Source organism: Sceloporus occidentalis, unplaced genomic scaffold (assembly GCF_023333645.1).
Source record: "Sceloporus occidentalis isolate IW3139 unplaced genomic scaffold, rSceOcc1.0.p SCAF_4, whole genome shotgun sequence".
Taxonomy (NCBI): Eukaryota; Metazoa; Chordata; class Lepidosauria; order Squamata; family Phrynosomatidae; genus Sceloporus; species Sceloporus occidentalis.
The window spans coordinates 137,491,437-137,507,198 of NW_028316984.1; the positions used below are offsets into that span (position 1 = coordinate 137,491,437).

General features: G+C 40.1%; 1 protein-coding gene across 4 annotated transcripts in view; it reads left to right on the forward strand.

Moving 5' to 3' along the window:
* Positions 1 to 460: 460 nt before the first annotated feature.
* The window catches only part of ZFYVE26 (zinc finger FYVE-type containing 26), a 71,184-nt gene continuing 55,882 nt past the window's right edge, over positions 461 to 15,762 (forward strand). For 2 of the 4 annotated variants that reach the window (XM_089521698.1, XM_089521701.1), the window contains exons 1-10: positions 461 to 541; positions 3,539 to 3,730; positions 4,727 to 4,805; positions 5,831 to 5,920; positions 6,253 to 6,793; positions 9,005 to 9,135; positions 10,907 to 11,071; positions 11,232 to 11,320; positions 12,057 to 12,217; positions 13,921 to 14,130. In XM_089521698.1, the coding sequence (XP_089377824.1) occupies positions 3,543 to 3,730; positions 4,727 to 4,805; positions 5,831 to 5,920; positions 6,253 to 6,793; positions 9,005 to 9,135; positions 10,907 to 11,071; positions 11,232 to 11,320; positions 12,057 to 12,217; positions 13,921 to 14,130 (1,654 nt within the window). In that variant the 5' untranslated portion in view covers positions 461 to 541; positions 3,539 to 3,542. Of the gene's footprint in view, positions 542 to 1,518; positions 1,616 to 2,667; positions 2,750 to 3,538; positions 3,731 to 4,726; positions 4,806 to 5,830; positions 5,921 to 6,252; positions 6,794 to 9,004; positions 9,136 to 10,906; positions 11,072 to 11,231; positions 11,321 to 12,056; positions 12,218 to 13,920; positions 14,131 to 15,762 lie in introns of those variants that run through there. The other 2 variants (XM_089521699.1, XM_089521700.1) reach the window with 2 other exon arrangements.

The following is a 15,762-nucleotide window of genomic DNA, read 5'->3' on the forward strand; positions in this document are numbered from 1 at the left end:
TTCTTTCAATTGTTGGAAGCTGGTTTGTTTCTTACAAAGAAAATATTGTTTTTTCCAAACGGCATTATTTCTGCAGTGACACATAAACCCCAGAGAGAGCCCTGGCAGTTAAAAGGGTGTCAGACTGCCTTAGTTATTCCTACATGATTTGTACATAAGACAAGGATGGGCACTGCCTTCTGAAAAAGACTCGGATGGATGTCTCTAGAAAGGGATATGATCCCTCTCTGGGCGCCATTAGTGGAAGAAGCTTCGCGCGTGCGCACTTCTCCGCCTCAAAGAAAGGCTGGCACTCTGGCAGGGAACAGCTTGGGACGCAGCTGGCCGCCAGCTCTCAAGATGGTTCCCCTTTGGGCTTCAGCTGCCCTCAACAAAGATGGCGCCCTCCCTTTCCAATCAGCGCGCCCTTTCGCCCGTCGCTGAGGTCACGTGATTTCCCTTTCAACATGGCGGCGGCAGGGGGACTTGTTTCCTTTGGGAAGCGGAGGCGAAGCTAGCAGGGCGGGCGCCTGTTCCTCCGGCGGCTGGGTCTGCCTTCCAGGTGAGTCGTAGGAGGAGGCGGCCAGGGCTTGTCCTGGTTTATGTTCTAAAGGAGGGAGAAACAAGGGAAACCTTAACCAGGGCTGCATCCTCACTGGAGAAATAACCCGGTTCGGCACCGCTTTAACTGTCCTGGCTCAGGGCTGTGGAATTCTGGGAGTTGGAGTTTGTTGTGGGCGCGGAGCGGAGCAACAAACTCCAACTCCCAGAATTCCATAGCCTTGAGCCAGGACAGTTAAAGCGGTGCCGAACCGGGTTATTTCTCTGGTGTGGACGCAGCCTGTGATATTTAGCTTTCTCTGCCAGAGACCTCTGGTGCCAGAACAAACGGCAAGTCCCTGGCAACTATAAAGCGATATCAAACTGCGTTATTTCTTCAGTGTGACAGCAAACCCCAGAGCCCTGGCCGTCAAAGTGACTTATTTCCACATTATTTCCCTCACATACGAAAGGATGGATGGTGACCAAAGGAACACACTGGAATCCGCACTGGAGAAATTAACCCGGTTTGACCCCGCTTTAACTGCTATTCCCAGAATTCCATAGCCTTGAGCCATGGCAGTTAAAACGGGGTCAAACCAGGTTATTTCTCCAGTGCAGATGCAGCCTAGATGGGATTGCAGAGTCTTCCACGTTGGAGAAGCATTGCTCAATTTCTGTTGATTTGTTACCTGGTTTGTTAAATGAAGTGTTGCCATTTTATGTTTACCTGTGGGATTGGTTGAGTGAACTTTTAGGGATCTCTTTATTTCATATAGAACTGCTCAGCTGTTGTTGGTACCCTCCTTCAAAGATTCTCCCTTGATTTGCTCTAAGGAAATCCCTTTCCTGGGAAGCCTCATTGAACTTAATTGTATGCAAAGGGATCTTTGAGGCAAGATCCCTTTGCAGATTGATTTTGCAGAGGAACAGGGCTATGTCTTTGAACTCTCAGTTAGCTTTGTGTTTAAGGAGACGTAACACACTTTCTTGTCACAGCTTCCAGTGGACACCAGTTGCCACAACCCACTGCGCCCTCTGCCTTTCCAAGCAAGATCCGCTGGCTGTGTTGTTGTGTCAACATTCAACTGCAAGAGTAAAGAGAGTGAAAAAGCGACCTCTCGGACCCTGTCAAACTGCAAACTTAAGGACATTTCTATATGCTAAAAAACACTGCTGATAAATAAAAACCATCTTAAATGGAAAACTAGGATTTTAACATTGCTGAGACTGGGTTTGCTTTGAAGCAAATGGAAGTAATTGATTTTTTAAAAGACACTTTGGTTTTGGAAGGTGTTACAAAATCATCTGAGCAATGCAACTGGAGGCCATTATCCTGCCCCTTTATAGCTGTGTCTACAGCTGGCCTCCACATTAGCAGCTTTGACTATTTGTGGTTTTGATCAATATGTTCTCTCTAAGAATCTCTAGGTCCCTCCAGCACTCTGCCAGGAGTTGACCATAGAGTTTTGCTCTTAGAGAAAACACTTCTCTGGGCATTTCTAGGTCCTTCAGCATGATTCTGTGATCAGTGTCTGGCAGATGTTTGACCATAGCATTTGCACTGGAGGGCCTGGCGATTCCTAGAGAGGTGTTCTCTCAAATACAAATAGTGTTGTGTTTTTTTATTTGCAGTTTTCCCATATTAACAGGGGTCCTTCATCCCTAACCCCAGTGAATGTGGAGGGACCACTGTAAAAAGGTGGGTTATACAATAATTTGGAATATTGCAGGATAAGGGTCAGCCTGATGCTGAGAAATTTACAAACTGTTTTGTAATTCTGGATCATAATGCATTAGACTCAGAGCTTAGTGTCCAGTTTTCTTAATTCCAAAGCATCTCCTGTGCCATTTGCCAACAAAAATGATTTTGAATCTAAAACTTAAAAATAGAAAGAATAAAGGCTGATAAAATATTTTTTGAAATATATGTAACAAAACTGAAAAATGTTTTGCGCCTGGAGGGAAAAGGGTAGAGTCAGAAATGTGTGCTGAAATGTTCATTAGCTCACTCCTCTCCACACTTAAACTGTGTATTGTGAATACGTTTTTCTCTGTCTTTACAGTCTGAAACAACACATTTACTGGGGAGTAAATTGCAGTATTGAGTTCCTTAACTAGGATTTTGAAGTACCATGTTTAGGACAGCTTTACCTATCGCTAGTGTCATCCATCCAGTTTTGTTTTTGAAACTCGTTTGAGTAGTTCCTAAAAGAACCTGGCATGGAAGGTAGGCAACGAGAAGGAGGAAGAGGGGGAGGCATGCTCAGTGGTGCCAGAAGGAAGTTGAGAATGAGGAGTTAACCCCTTTCCCCCTCAATTCTCTAGAGTTTATGTAGTTTCAAAGCTGGCAGGCATCAGGGTGACTGGCACCATATTTGAATGTGGAGCAGGAAGTCTGCTAATATTAGCTCTCAAATCAGGGGCCTGCCTTGGTGGAACTGCTTTTTTTTCACACGAGCCCCTCTTCTCCAAATAATTGATCAGATTTCGCATGGACTATCATGGCCAACAAGGGAGCCATCCTTTTTTCTGTCCTGATGCCATGCATGTAGCAATAGCAAGTACATTTCTATACCACTTATCAGTGCTCTTGAGCACTCCCTAAGCAGTTTACAAAGTGTAAGCTATATGCTTCCGACAATCTGGGTACTCATTTTAGCGACTTCGGAAGGCTGAAAGCCTGAGTCAAGCTTGAGTCCTTTTGCTGGTATTGAACTCGCAACCTTATGGTTTTGAGTGAGTGGCTGCAGTACAGGCATTTAACCACTGCACTACCATGTACTATGAATGCCTGGTATTTATTGCTGATGTCAAAACTAGAGCAAATGCTGAGACAGCATCTGTTGCTTGCCTGGTTGAAGGTGTTTGGAGTAGTTATGTAAGGGAGGTTCAACTCCCAGATTTACCTCTGCGAAATCTTCCCTGGCAGTTTAGGAAGTGCATTGTAAGCAACCATTTAGTGAATATGATTTTGTGGTAGGAGCTGATGATCTGTCGTGTTTACATTCTAAAACAGGAAGATGTATCCATTTGGTAAGGAAGAATCTACATCTCTGGAACAACTTTTCCAGTTTTTCTGTGAATGTATACGGAGGAATGATTGGGAACTTGCACAAGCCTGCATCCCTCAGTTACATCAGTGGCAGGATGGATCTGAAAAAGTTGAAAGGATCCTGTCTGCACTAATAGTGTGCCCTTCCCATTTGAGGTGAGTGCTCTACATTTTGTTACTATTAGGAAAAAAGTATGTGAAGAGGGGAGTTTCAGAAGCTAAAATGTACTGAAGTGTATTCTCTTATATGGATACTCAGAAATAACTCCTATTTTTAATGGGGTTAACTCTCAGGTAAGTGGATAGAGGATTGCTGTCTTAAAAGTAGGATCTGAATGTGCCCATTTACTATTTGTTCATATACTAATACTTGTATTGTATTTAATGTTAAGTGTTGACCTACCATTCAGCACTTTCTCCTCCAGTAGATTTATTTTGGTTGGGACTAGCAATTAGATTTAGACCTATATGAGTCACTCCAGCTGCTTTGCACATTTCACCTTGACTGGGATGCATTTTAGCCCTATTCTAATACAACCTGGAGTTGGTAGCTGAAATTGGTAAACTAACATCATTTTAAAACAAGGGTTTTGAAACCATTTGTGTTGCTTTTAACATTGACATTCTGCAAAGTCTATGCAGATCCAGAAGCCTTAAACACTACTTCATATAGTCTTTCTGGGGAAAATATATAAATGATGTCCTCTTGGGACTGATTTTGTTCCCCCACCTTTGGAACTCAACTGATTAATTGATTTAATTTATATCCCATATTTCTCCTTATGCAGGACCCAAGGTGGCCTTGCAGATCTGCCTGAAACAAAATGCTGTCCTTGATAGTGTCTGGGCAAAAAAGCATATTTTTAAATTATTATTCTCTTTTTCCTGTTCCTCCTGCCAATAGGTATATTTATATTGCCATGTGCCAGTTACATAGGTGACAAGAATATTTCTTGGGCATTTGAAAGATAGAGATGAACTGTGGAATGGTAGGGGTGTAAATGTGTATCTTGTATTTGGTTTGAGATGGGAGTTTGGAAAGCCATAGTGCTTGAGGAATATGAGCAACAAGTGACAATTAGTGCAGTAGTAATTTCTGCTGAAGTTATTGGGACTTTTAAATACATGAGTATAGGATTTAATTTTTTATAGGTGCAGCCCCAGTCGAAGTCCTCAAAAGCTTGCTTGGTTTTGGCTCCTTGTACTACAAAAGTGGCTAGCATGGGATAAGGTAAAGAAGTCTTGCTCTTCTTCTATTCTAAATCGGACTATGTTTTGTTCCACATAGAGATTATGATTTCTTAACTGGATAGTATTTTAAATCCCCATTTAAATGAAGTTGGTTATATTAGTATCAACTATCAAGTTGATTTTGCCCTATGGTTACCCTACAAATGAGAGATCGTCAAGACACACTGTCATCAACAGCCCTGCTCTGGTCCTGCAGATTCAGCGCTGTGGCTTTCATAATTGAGTCTATTCACTGTAATCATAGAATCATAGTTGGAAGTTGGACTGTCATCTATTCCAACCCCCTGCCATGCAGGAAATCTAAATCAAAGCATACCTGACAGATGGCCATCCAGCCAGTAATGTAGTCTTCCTCTTTTCCTACTCTCTCCCATTTTACCAAACATTATCATTTAGTGAGCAGTAATGAATACTGCACTGAAATTCTCCTGAACTCCCACAAAAAATTAATTTAATAATAGTCAAAACTGAAGGAGAAAAAGTAGCAAATGAAAATGCTGTTTCTCATATTATTTCCATGGAAAATCCCTTAAATTTAATGAAATTTGATTGAGAAAAAAGTGTACTTAGATGTTCTGGCTTGATTAAAAAAACTTAGCTGACCATATAATGTATATCAAAACTTTAACTCTACTTTCTGGCTGTTTCAGGTGCAAGATGTGGCCTATTAAATCTGTCAGTAGAAAAAACAACAACTCTACAGCTGTGTGCATGGTTCTCATCAATGGCTCCTTTGGATTGTAGTTGTCTTTAATAATGGTTGAAAGAAATCTTTGAGTTTATAACTACTAGTAAATAGTTACTGCCACTTGAGTAATTGCAAATAGATCATTTGTACAGAAAGTATCAGGTTGACTGAGAAATGTACTGTAGTCCTCCCCAAATTTCTAAAAAACTTACAACTCCTAAAGAGCTTGTTGGTAAGAAATCACTAAGTAGCTTGTAATTGTATAATCCTCTAATATGCTTCTTTCCCGCTTTTCTTTATCCTTTTACTCATTACAGAAAACAGTACCAGTAGCTCTCCAGAGAGAAACTGAATTCTTGCTTCTTTTAGAAGAACTGGAGAAGGATGTCCCTCATGCTGTTCTAAAGGTGTGGCCTGAGTAGGGTTTTGGTATACCTATATTACTATTGCTTTCTAATGCAGAATTGTCTAAGCAGAAGAGTTAGTGCATTAACTGATAGAGCCATCAGGTATAATGTAAACTTCAGTAGATACTTTACTATGTGTGTGAAACACATGTATGAAAGATGAACTGGACTGTAATTTCTGAAATTCCTGGGGGGCTGCATTTCCTTCCCCTGCTCTAGAGGTTCTCTGTAAGCCTCCGGTGTACACTGTTTCTTCATCTTTTTCATATTTACAAAAGTATTCATGGTGAGAAATGACTTGCTGTTATCCCAGCTGTATGTTTCCTTTCTAGGAGCTTTACAAAACCTTTGAAGACAGACATGTATTGAGCAGGAAACAAAGGGAAGAATCTGTATCAAAATTTAGTGCAGAAGTGATTGCTGCTCTCCGAAAAATGCTATTGCATGCTCCGCAGAAGCTGCAAACCCTACTAGAGCTTCTTCAGAAAAATCCTGTTGAACACAGCTCTGTACTATCACATAGTTGCTCACCAAGACGCATCTTTATTGACTTTCTCTGGGACTCCCTAAAACATCTGAAGCTTCTCCAACTAAATAAAAAGCTGCTGGAATCGGATCAAAGCAAGACCGCAGATGAAATCTATAATGCTCTTAGCATGTTGAACATGGAGGTGGAGGGTCAGACAGGAGAGCTGCGCCTTCTCTTCAGAGAAGTTCTGGATGCTTACTGGGGTGAACATAGCCTGCTGAAGGAGGAGAGATTACTTGGCTGCCTTCTCAGAAAAGGCAGTCATGCCTTGCTCAGTCTCTTTAGCAGTATGTTTCTTGAGAAGACAAGGGAGAAACTTCTGGGACCAAAGTCACCTGGCAAAGGTCTGTTTAAGATTTAATGTGCATTAAGATCAGTGTGCATAGGATTTATCCCTTTCTTTCCTGTCCTCATCTATCCCCATCCCTTTCACATTCCAGGCCCCAGGGAGGTTTGCAACAATGCTGAAGCATCTGGTGCATTTTCACATGGCAAATCTCCTTTGACTGGTGCAGTGCACCTTGCCCCACTTGGATAATATAACAGATGGGTGGGAAAAGAGAACTTTGGTTCCTGTCACAGTTTGGTTAGTGGGAGTCCTCCCCCACCCCTACAACCAAGGGACTAGTGGTTGCAGGTCTCAATCTTGAGTTGTTTGAAAGAAAACCTGGATACAGCCTTCAGAAATAAGAAAAATAAGAACAAAGCATTGAGACTAGTTTGTAACATTAATTGGTGAAATTTTGTGTAAGATCACTCACAGGTCTTCTCATTCTGTTGTTATTTCTCTTGAAAACCTATTAATACTTCAGTCAGCAACTAGGTTGGTCCATGACATAGAATGGACTATAGTAGGAATAGGACATCCCCTCTGCTTAACTCCACTCTCCTTTGTAGGTTTTCATGTCAACCCTGAGTTATCAATTGGAACTGCTCCTTCAGTAGTGGCTGTGTGGGAAGATAGTGACTAATCAGTGACTATCTTACTGTTAACTTTATGAGTGGCCTACCATGTCCTGTCATTTCCTCTACAGATGCTACAATATAGTGTTCCAGAATTATATGCAGATAATACAGAGTTGAGGAATAACAGAATTTGCTACAGCGTTCTCAGATTTCCCTGTGGGAAACTTTATGTGTGCCTTGTAGTGTTTCCCAGATTTTAAAACATGTCTTGCTGGAGTGTCCACAGTTCTGAAGACTGTGGTAGACCTTTTTATATACCTAGCTCCTGGTTCTTAACTTAATTTCCATTCTGGTTAGTTAGTTAATCTTAGAGAGTCATTTGATTTCCAAACAATTTCTAAATAGTTTCTATGTTGTGCTGTTACAGTGAAGGCAACAGAAAAATCTCATGTCACCATAATGACTAACAAATGTATTAAAGCATGAGTGTTTCTTGGTTGGCCCCAGTTTATTATTTAGAACAAGTCACTTTTAAGGAGATTCTTCCACATTTCCAGAATGATAAATGTTTGGCTCATTATGAGTTCAGTATATCTATTGGTTTCCCTATGCCACAGTGACTCTATTGAAAAATAAAACCTTGTTTCTAGTCAAGACTTGTCTAAGACAAATCCTTGACAGGATCTTATATTCTGTTGCATAAGATCATAAATGGACTTGGAAATTACTGTATGTTTCCAGTTTCCAAGTCTGTTTATCATCTCTTACAACAAGATAATAGGCATGTAGAGAGGACACGTGGAAATGTATGTTACATTATAATTTTTTTAAAAACTAGTTTTGAAGCCGATCGATACAGCAGAAGTGGATAAGTTGAGCCCACTTGTAAACAAATTCTTCTGTAATTCCTGCAGCTCTCCAGTAATGTTTTTTAAGCTTCCCCCAAATTTATATAATTAAAAAACTGTTTTGAATCCCAAAAGTCCTATTGGATGTGAAGGGGTAATTTGGCTTGTATTTTTGGTCCTCTAAAGCTGTTTTATGTCCCAGGAAAGACCTTTATTTAACTAAGCAGTAAACTGGAAGTCAACTAGGACTGGAAGAGGATTCAAATTTTAAAAAACTCAGATGATGGGGCTGTGCAGTCCTCCAAGGTTCCATGAGGGACCAGTGTGTTTTCCCAGCTCATGGTAGTTGCTTGCCACTGTGTTACAGACAAGTGAATCCCATCCTGGGAGAAAGGTGGCATATAAATAAAGCAAACAAACAAATAAATAAATAAAATAAGTGGAAAGGAGGGCTAGCAGGTTCCTCTGAAAAAAATGTCTATGGTTTAACTTCTTGGAGATGAGTCACAGTGATCCACTGAACATTAAAACATCCTATAGGTTAGGAGTAATCCAGCTATAGTTATATATCCTATACCCATTTTACCAGTGGAATGAACATACAGTTATAATCAGTAGGAAGACTGGCTGTAGCTTTTCCGTTTCCAGTACATTGAGAATTGGAGTTGCTGGACCAGGGGAACAAGGGGACATTTTGCTGCTTCCACTTGTATGATTCTAATTGTGTGAGGGCTTTAATGCTGAATAGGGCCTCTGTGCTTTCAGTATATATGAAATTAACAGCAGCTATGGATATTTCAGGTACATCAGAACAGATGGATGCTGAACGGGCAGTGATAGCATTGTTCCTGGATCATGAACCAGCATATTCTTGGAAAGCCGCTTATATCTACTGCCTTAGCAGCAGCAAGCACTTTTTGGAACAAATTCTGGTAAATTCCTAATGAGATGGAAGGAGAGTTCAACAATGAATTGTGCTGATCCCATTGTTCCAAAACAAAGCCAGGACCAGGCCAAGATATTTCTGTCCCTGCAGCAAAGGAGTAACTGGTGCTCCATCCTGCTTCCCATTTCATATAGAGCAGGGGTGGGCAATATGGAGTCCATGATGTTGTTTTGTTGCCCCCAGCACCACAAGAGTTCAGATGTTTTTTCAAAGAAATGTTTTCTCCTGATATGATCCCACCAACATCATCTTGAGATGATGAAGAAAGGGATGATTTGCATGTGGATTGTTCTGTTGTTAATGGCAGGTCTCAGGGTGGGATGGTCTGCAAGAGAGGATTAGTGTCTGCTTGATTAGTGCTCATTGTCTGCTGGGAAACCCTTGACCCTGGGAGATTTCAAATTTGCATTTGTTGAGTCTTCATCTTGCTGTTTTTCAGGACTGGTAGCCAAACCTTGTTTACTTTAAGGGTTTCCTCTTTCCTGTTGAAATTGTCCAGGTGTTTGTGGATTTCAATGGCTTCCCTGTGCATCCTGACATAGTAGTTGTTGGCATGGTCCAGAATTTCAGTGTTTTCAAACAGTATTTTATGCCCAGGATGGTGTGTAACAAGTTCTGCTACTGCTGATTTTTCTGGCTGACCCAGTCTGCAGTCCCACCCTGAGGCCTGCCATTAGCAACAGAACAATACACATGCAAATCAATCCTGTCTTCCCAGGTCACACAGTATACTGTCTATATACCCAACTCCTTTCCAGGCAAGCAGTCTCTGAAGATGCCAGCCACAGATGTTGGCGAAATGTCAGGAAGAAACTCTTCTAGAACATGGCCACATAGCCCAAAAAAGCCACAAAAAACTATTTCATCAAGTGTTTGTCTCCCCGGGCCATTCTAAGCTCATGACAGGCGTTTTTTTTAAATTGGAAGCGACGTCCAGGTCACTTTCCATTGTAAAAAAACAAGATCTCTCCTGGGTCTAAATGAGCCAGACTCCCTAGAAATGAGGTGAAAATGTCCCTATGCCCCCAGAGAGTATGTGGGGAGAAATTGGGGTGATGGGGTGCAGCCCTCCAACATCTATGGAGGCCACTAACCCGTAGCAATTTCCCACCCTCTGATATAAAGCTGCTGCAAGGTTAAATTACCTCTCTGATTGCAAAGGGACAGTATTCACCTTTGAATCTGAATTATGTTAAAGGAAAAGAGAAGGAGAAGAGCTGTGCCAAGTGGTACACACAGCTCTGTTGTCTGGTAAAATTCAGTGGCCTGGGAACTTAGGAGGAATGGCTGAGGATAATGATGCCTTCTCTCCATGTGCCCAGAATCTGCTTCCAAAGATAACTCTCATTCTGCCTAACCGATTAAGCAAAGAATTTAATGAATGACTTTTGTGCTAAGACTGAAGTTTCTGGCATTTACAGTGGGATGCTGGAGACTTAATGGTTCATTCAGTGAACTTCAATTACTTTGAAGATACTGTAGTTTAATTGCCTGGAAAAAAGTAACTAGGAATGAAACAAGACTGCAAATAGGTGACTGGAACTGGATTTAGGCCTATGAAATAACAGCGCTGTTGTGGTAGCATGCTTAATCATCTGTTTTTCAAGGAGTCATTACATATAAACTAGAGAATAAGAATCCCCTGTCTCAAATTTGTCCATTGTCCCATTTATGTAGTTTTTAATATTTTAACTTACTAATTTTTCTTCGAAGTCTGGAATCTCAGTCTTACAATAAAGAAGTGGTTCTTTCTCTAGGTGACGGCATTATCTTTAATGAAAAGGGAAGACTTCTCCGGCATCAGCTGCTTGCTGAGACAGGAATTCAGGCATCTCAGTCGACTCCTGATATTGCTAGGATGGACTCAGTGTCGTAGTGTAGAATCAGCCAAAATGCTGCTCTGCACTCTTCACAAATCTCAGGCATGTAAGACCTTATTTTTCATGTGGGGAAAGTTGCAGTGGTCTCTCTGTTTTGATTCTAGTCAGTTTCCTAGATGGGGAATTGGTCAGTGCATTGCCTGGTTCATTTTTAATGGGTGTACACCTATAGTTTTTTTCTCTACCCCTTTATTTTTAACAGGATACCTGCAATGACTCAGTATTGAAAGACTTCTGCGATGCGCTGTGTGCTCAAGTTGAGGTTCTTGAGTGGTGCATACAACAGAATAGGTAACAGCATTGCAGTGCCTGGACCACTTATTTTAACAAAAGCCTTTTTCTTCCATTTTAAGAATTACATGTACATAGAGATAATCTGTCATGTGCTAATTTACTGTTGGTTAGCTGTAGTTTTGGGGTGAAGGGAAAAAAAACATTTCTGGTGCTGACTGTGGTCCTTACAGTTCTTAACTTCCTTAATTTCTTAGACAGTTTACACTCAGCTTTCCTTGCCCAACTAATCAACTTCTGTTCTCTTCGAAGTCCCTTCTTGTACTCCATGCCAGCCTCATTCCTCTTTGTTCCAGTGTCTGCATACTTAAACCACTTTTATATACTGGGCCAATGTTTGAGTGTTCTAAACAAAGGACTCAAACCCCTGTGATCTAGAAATGAAAAAAAAAGCATACTTGTATGTTTACTTTTTGTAATGTTATTTTTGAATTCTGGGAGTGGTCATAAGTCTCTTGCAACCTTCTACACTTTTTGTTCTTTCCTCATATACACTGCTAGAGTTTTGGACTTTTGCAAAGAAGGTTAAGGTAAAAGATGAATGTTTTCACAGAAATGCAAAACTTTTATTTGACATTTGACCACATTCTACAAATTTCTTATATAGTTCCTGAAAATGTGCACTTAAAAGAACAAAGACTCCTTGCAGACCAATATGAAGTAGGTTTGGGAGTAGTGTGAATTCTTTTAGGTTGTAAGCAGTCTTGTTTGAAACCAGACTTCTTTTGTTTTGTAGTAATATTATTCCAGAGGATGTTCTTCTGCAGTACTTGCACAGTTTGGAGAGCCACTCTTCCCTGTACCTTCTCCATCATCTTACCAGCCTCTTGGCCTTGAATGAAGAAGCTGTTATTGAGCTTCTCCAAAAAAGTCCAGTCAGGGAAACAGACACTCAAGGTAAAAGTGTGTAAGAAGAGTTGATACAGCCAGGTATCCCTGCAGTGTGCCTATTGAATTTCCCCCCCTTTATACAGCTCTTGATAAAGTTAGATACGTGTTCATTGTAGTGAGGGACATAGGTGGCTTTCTCTGCCTGTCTCCTCACAGTGATTTGAGGAAAATGACATGTTTTTATCTTTCCTTTTCTTCTGCTGACTTTATAAATTTGCAGAAAGGCACAATGCTTTTCCTAATGCCATGCCTACTTTTTATTTTAGCATAATGAAAAGTGTTAAATTGTAGCTAATGTTTTTTGTTTGAGCCACTAAAGCAGATGGGAATACAGTAATACATTTATAGAGCAAGCATTTATAGAACAAGCACGCAGCATGGAAAATTTGTTCTTTTTCATGCTTTGTAGCCTGGTAAAATGTATCTGGGGTTGATTTGATATGTATATATATAATATGTAGAGAAAAGTTAAGGATATTGCGTGGCAATCAGTATTGAAGTTATGGATAGTATAATTCACCTTTTGGTGTTCTTTACCCCATATTAGATTGTGTTGAATCAGAAGTATTCTATTGCTGGGAATGCCAGAATTATATGTGGTATGCAGAGCTAGTGACTTACCAAATGTCATTTCTGGTGAGAAAGACACCTTACTGTGGTGACCATAAGAGATCATTCCTGCTAAAATACCAACCATGTTAGATAAGATTACGGTTACTTGTCAAACTTACCTGTTCAACATGAGAGGCAAAATTGTAGGGAAATTGTATCTTGGTTTGCAATTCTACATGCATTTACTAACTAGCAACATAATGGGGCTTACTTTCAGTTGTACAAGTATAGGGATTTGGTCCTAATTACGGTAATAGAATGTAAAGAGACTATTGGAGCAATTGGAGAGAAGAGGCTGAGTAAAATGTTAGTCTTACCTAGTATTAACCCATTAAAATGAATAGAACTTAAGTTACTTGTGATTATCAAGTCCAGATCATTTCACTGAGCTTGCTCTAGGTGGAGCTGATGTTGGTTTCACCTCAAGACTCATATTTGAGCTAGGCACGATATTGAATGCTAGATAATAGGAGATACAAAAGTTAAGGATATTGCATAGCAATCAGTATTGAAGTTATGGATTTGTAACCTAGAGTTAGAGATCCATAGCTGTTCTATATTCAGTAAGACTATGCAGTCTTACTGTAAAACTATGTAAATACCCCCCCTGTCCCCCCTTAAGATCCATCAGCTAGATCAAGGCTCAAGGAGGGTGACATTTCCATCTCCCTCCCACCAGCAAGTAACAAGGACTTGTAAAAGGAATCCTGCTTGTGATTGTCACAGCCTTAATTGCTTGCAGCAGAGTGGGGAGGGGACATGTCATCCTCCTTGCTTCCACATCAGAAGCTGAATGGATCTTCTTTGTCCAATACAGTTGCTGGGTCTCAAAGTAATGGGGTGGTTCAAGCCACAAAATTTCACATAGTTATGCAGATATATCTAAGTAACTGATGTAGAATTTCAGAGGTAATTAATCTATCAAAGAATTAAATCATTTTAAACCTGGTTAAAACTCTAACAAATGTATATAGCTGCCACATTTTTAGCCTTGTTATTGTAATTGATTGAAACTTTGACTGCAGAATCTGGACAACATGTAATTGTTTCCTTGCTTATAACCTCCAGCCTAACCTCTGCATTCTCTTCTTTTTTAGATTCAGTGATGCCAATTTCCAGCCTTTTGAGTCAGCGATGCAATTTAGTTCTTTTCCAGGCATTTTGTGCCATGAAATACGCTATCTATGCACTGTGTGTCAATGCACACAAGGCTTCAAATTGCAAGGACTGTGCTACCTGTTTTATCAGTGAGTTCCCTGATGAGCTGCCTGATCATAATGAACAAGCACATCAATTTACTAGCCCAGGTCTGGTAATTCAATCATACTTCCATTTAGTCTTGCTTTTCATCCACTGTGCATCTGCTTTTTTTCCTAGTAAACTTGCTCCTTACCTTAGGTACCATGGTACTGAATGTTCATGCTCTATGTCAGCTGCTTGCTTGTGGCATTTGATATTTTGGGTGATATAGGCTAATATAGCATGGGAAGGAATGTAGGTTGATGGTAGAAAATATGCATTTAATTCCTGTCAGGTTTAATCCCTGCCAACTTTAGATAAAATAAAAGAAGAATTCTGTTAGAAACCTTGCTGTTGTTGTTGTTGTTGTTGTTATATTTATTTGTGTCCTGCTCTTTCCCCAGAACTGGGACCCAGAATGGCTCACAATATTAAAAGAACAGTAGAATTAAAAACAAAGCAGTACATTAAAATAAAATTACATTGTTACAATATTAAAATAAATTGCTTATTAAAATAATAAAATACAATTAAAAAAGATAAAATTGTTTAAAACATTTAAAATGATACAACACCCCAAACCGGTTCTTTAAAAACATTCTGTTTTTAAACCTGAGTAGCTACCAATCGGTGTGGACAAAACTAATGTGGATCAGAGGTGAATGTCATGCTGCTTTCAAAATGCTGTTGGGCTGCAGTTCCCAGCATTCATTACCATTAATTATTGGTATGTGCAGTCCAACAGCATCTGGAGAGCTGCTTAATGTCCACATAAGTTCTGTCTCTGTGTGGTGTTTTAGTGAGGTGGGAGGTAGCAATTGTTCCTTCTCAGATCACACAGGATAGCTTACCCAGCACTACTTGGTAACAGCACAGCCATTTATTTAAATAGCTAATAACCTCTGTGCACCTAGCTCGAAGGTAATCTGGGCTCCAGTAAACTGCATAGAATTTACATATTGTGGAAGCACACGCTGGGTTAGAATGCAGTTGGAAACCTTTGACCTTCCAGATAAATGATTCCAAAACTTTGGTCTTCCAGATGTTTTTCAGCTCAGCTCCCAGACTTCTTGACTGTTGGCCAAGTTTGTTGGGGCCTCTGGGAGTTGTCCAAAACAGCTGGAGGATCAAAATTTGGGAACCACTGCTCCAGGTATTTAGAGCTCCCAGTTTCCATAGTCCCTTCCCACAGACCATGCTGGAAGGAATGATAGGAGTTGTTGGTCATTAGAACACTAAAGTTATCAACCCATAGATTAAACTTCTTTTGGATTAATAACTTTCTTTATTGCAAAAGGGAAGAGTAGCATGTAAATGGGTCTAATATTAAATTAAACAATAACTTGCTTTATTGCAAAAAGGAAGAGCTGCATGTAAAAGCGTCTGATATTAAATAATCTGTTTTGTCACAAAAGGGAACAGCAGCATGTAAATGGGTCTAGTATTAAATTAAAAATTAATTTCCAAAAGGATTCCTAAGTATATTGAAAGACACTGTGTTTTTAGCATGATAGAATGGCAGGATAAGAGAGGATATTTTTATTTACAATAATAGACCAATAAAGATAGATTGGCACTAATAGGAGAAACTCATTGTTTAAGGCTGAGTATCTCTACTCTCAGCCACAGTTGTCTCTATTTTCTTTTTTGTGTACCCATCAGCTCAATTTCTGCAGCTAAACTAATCTCCTAGGGGCAGA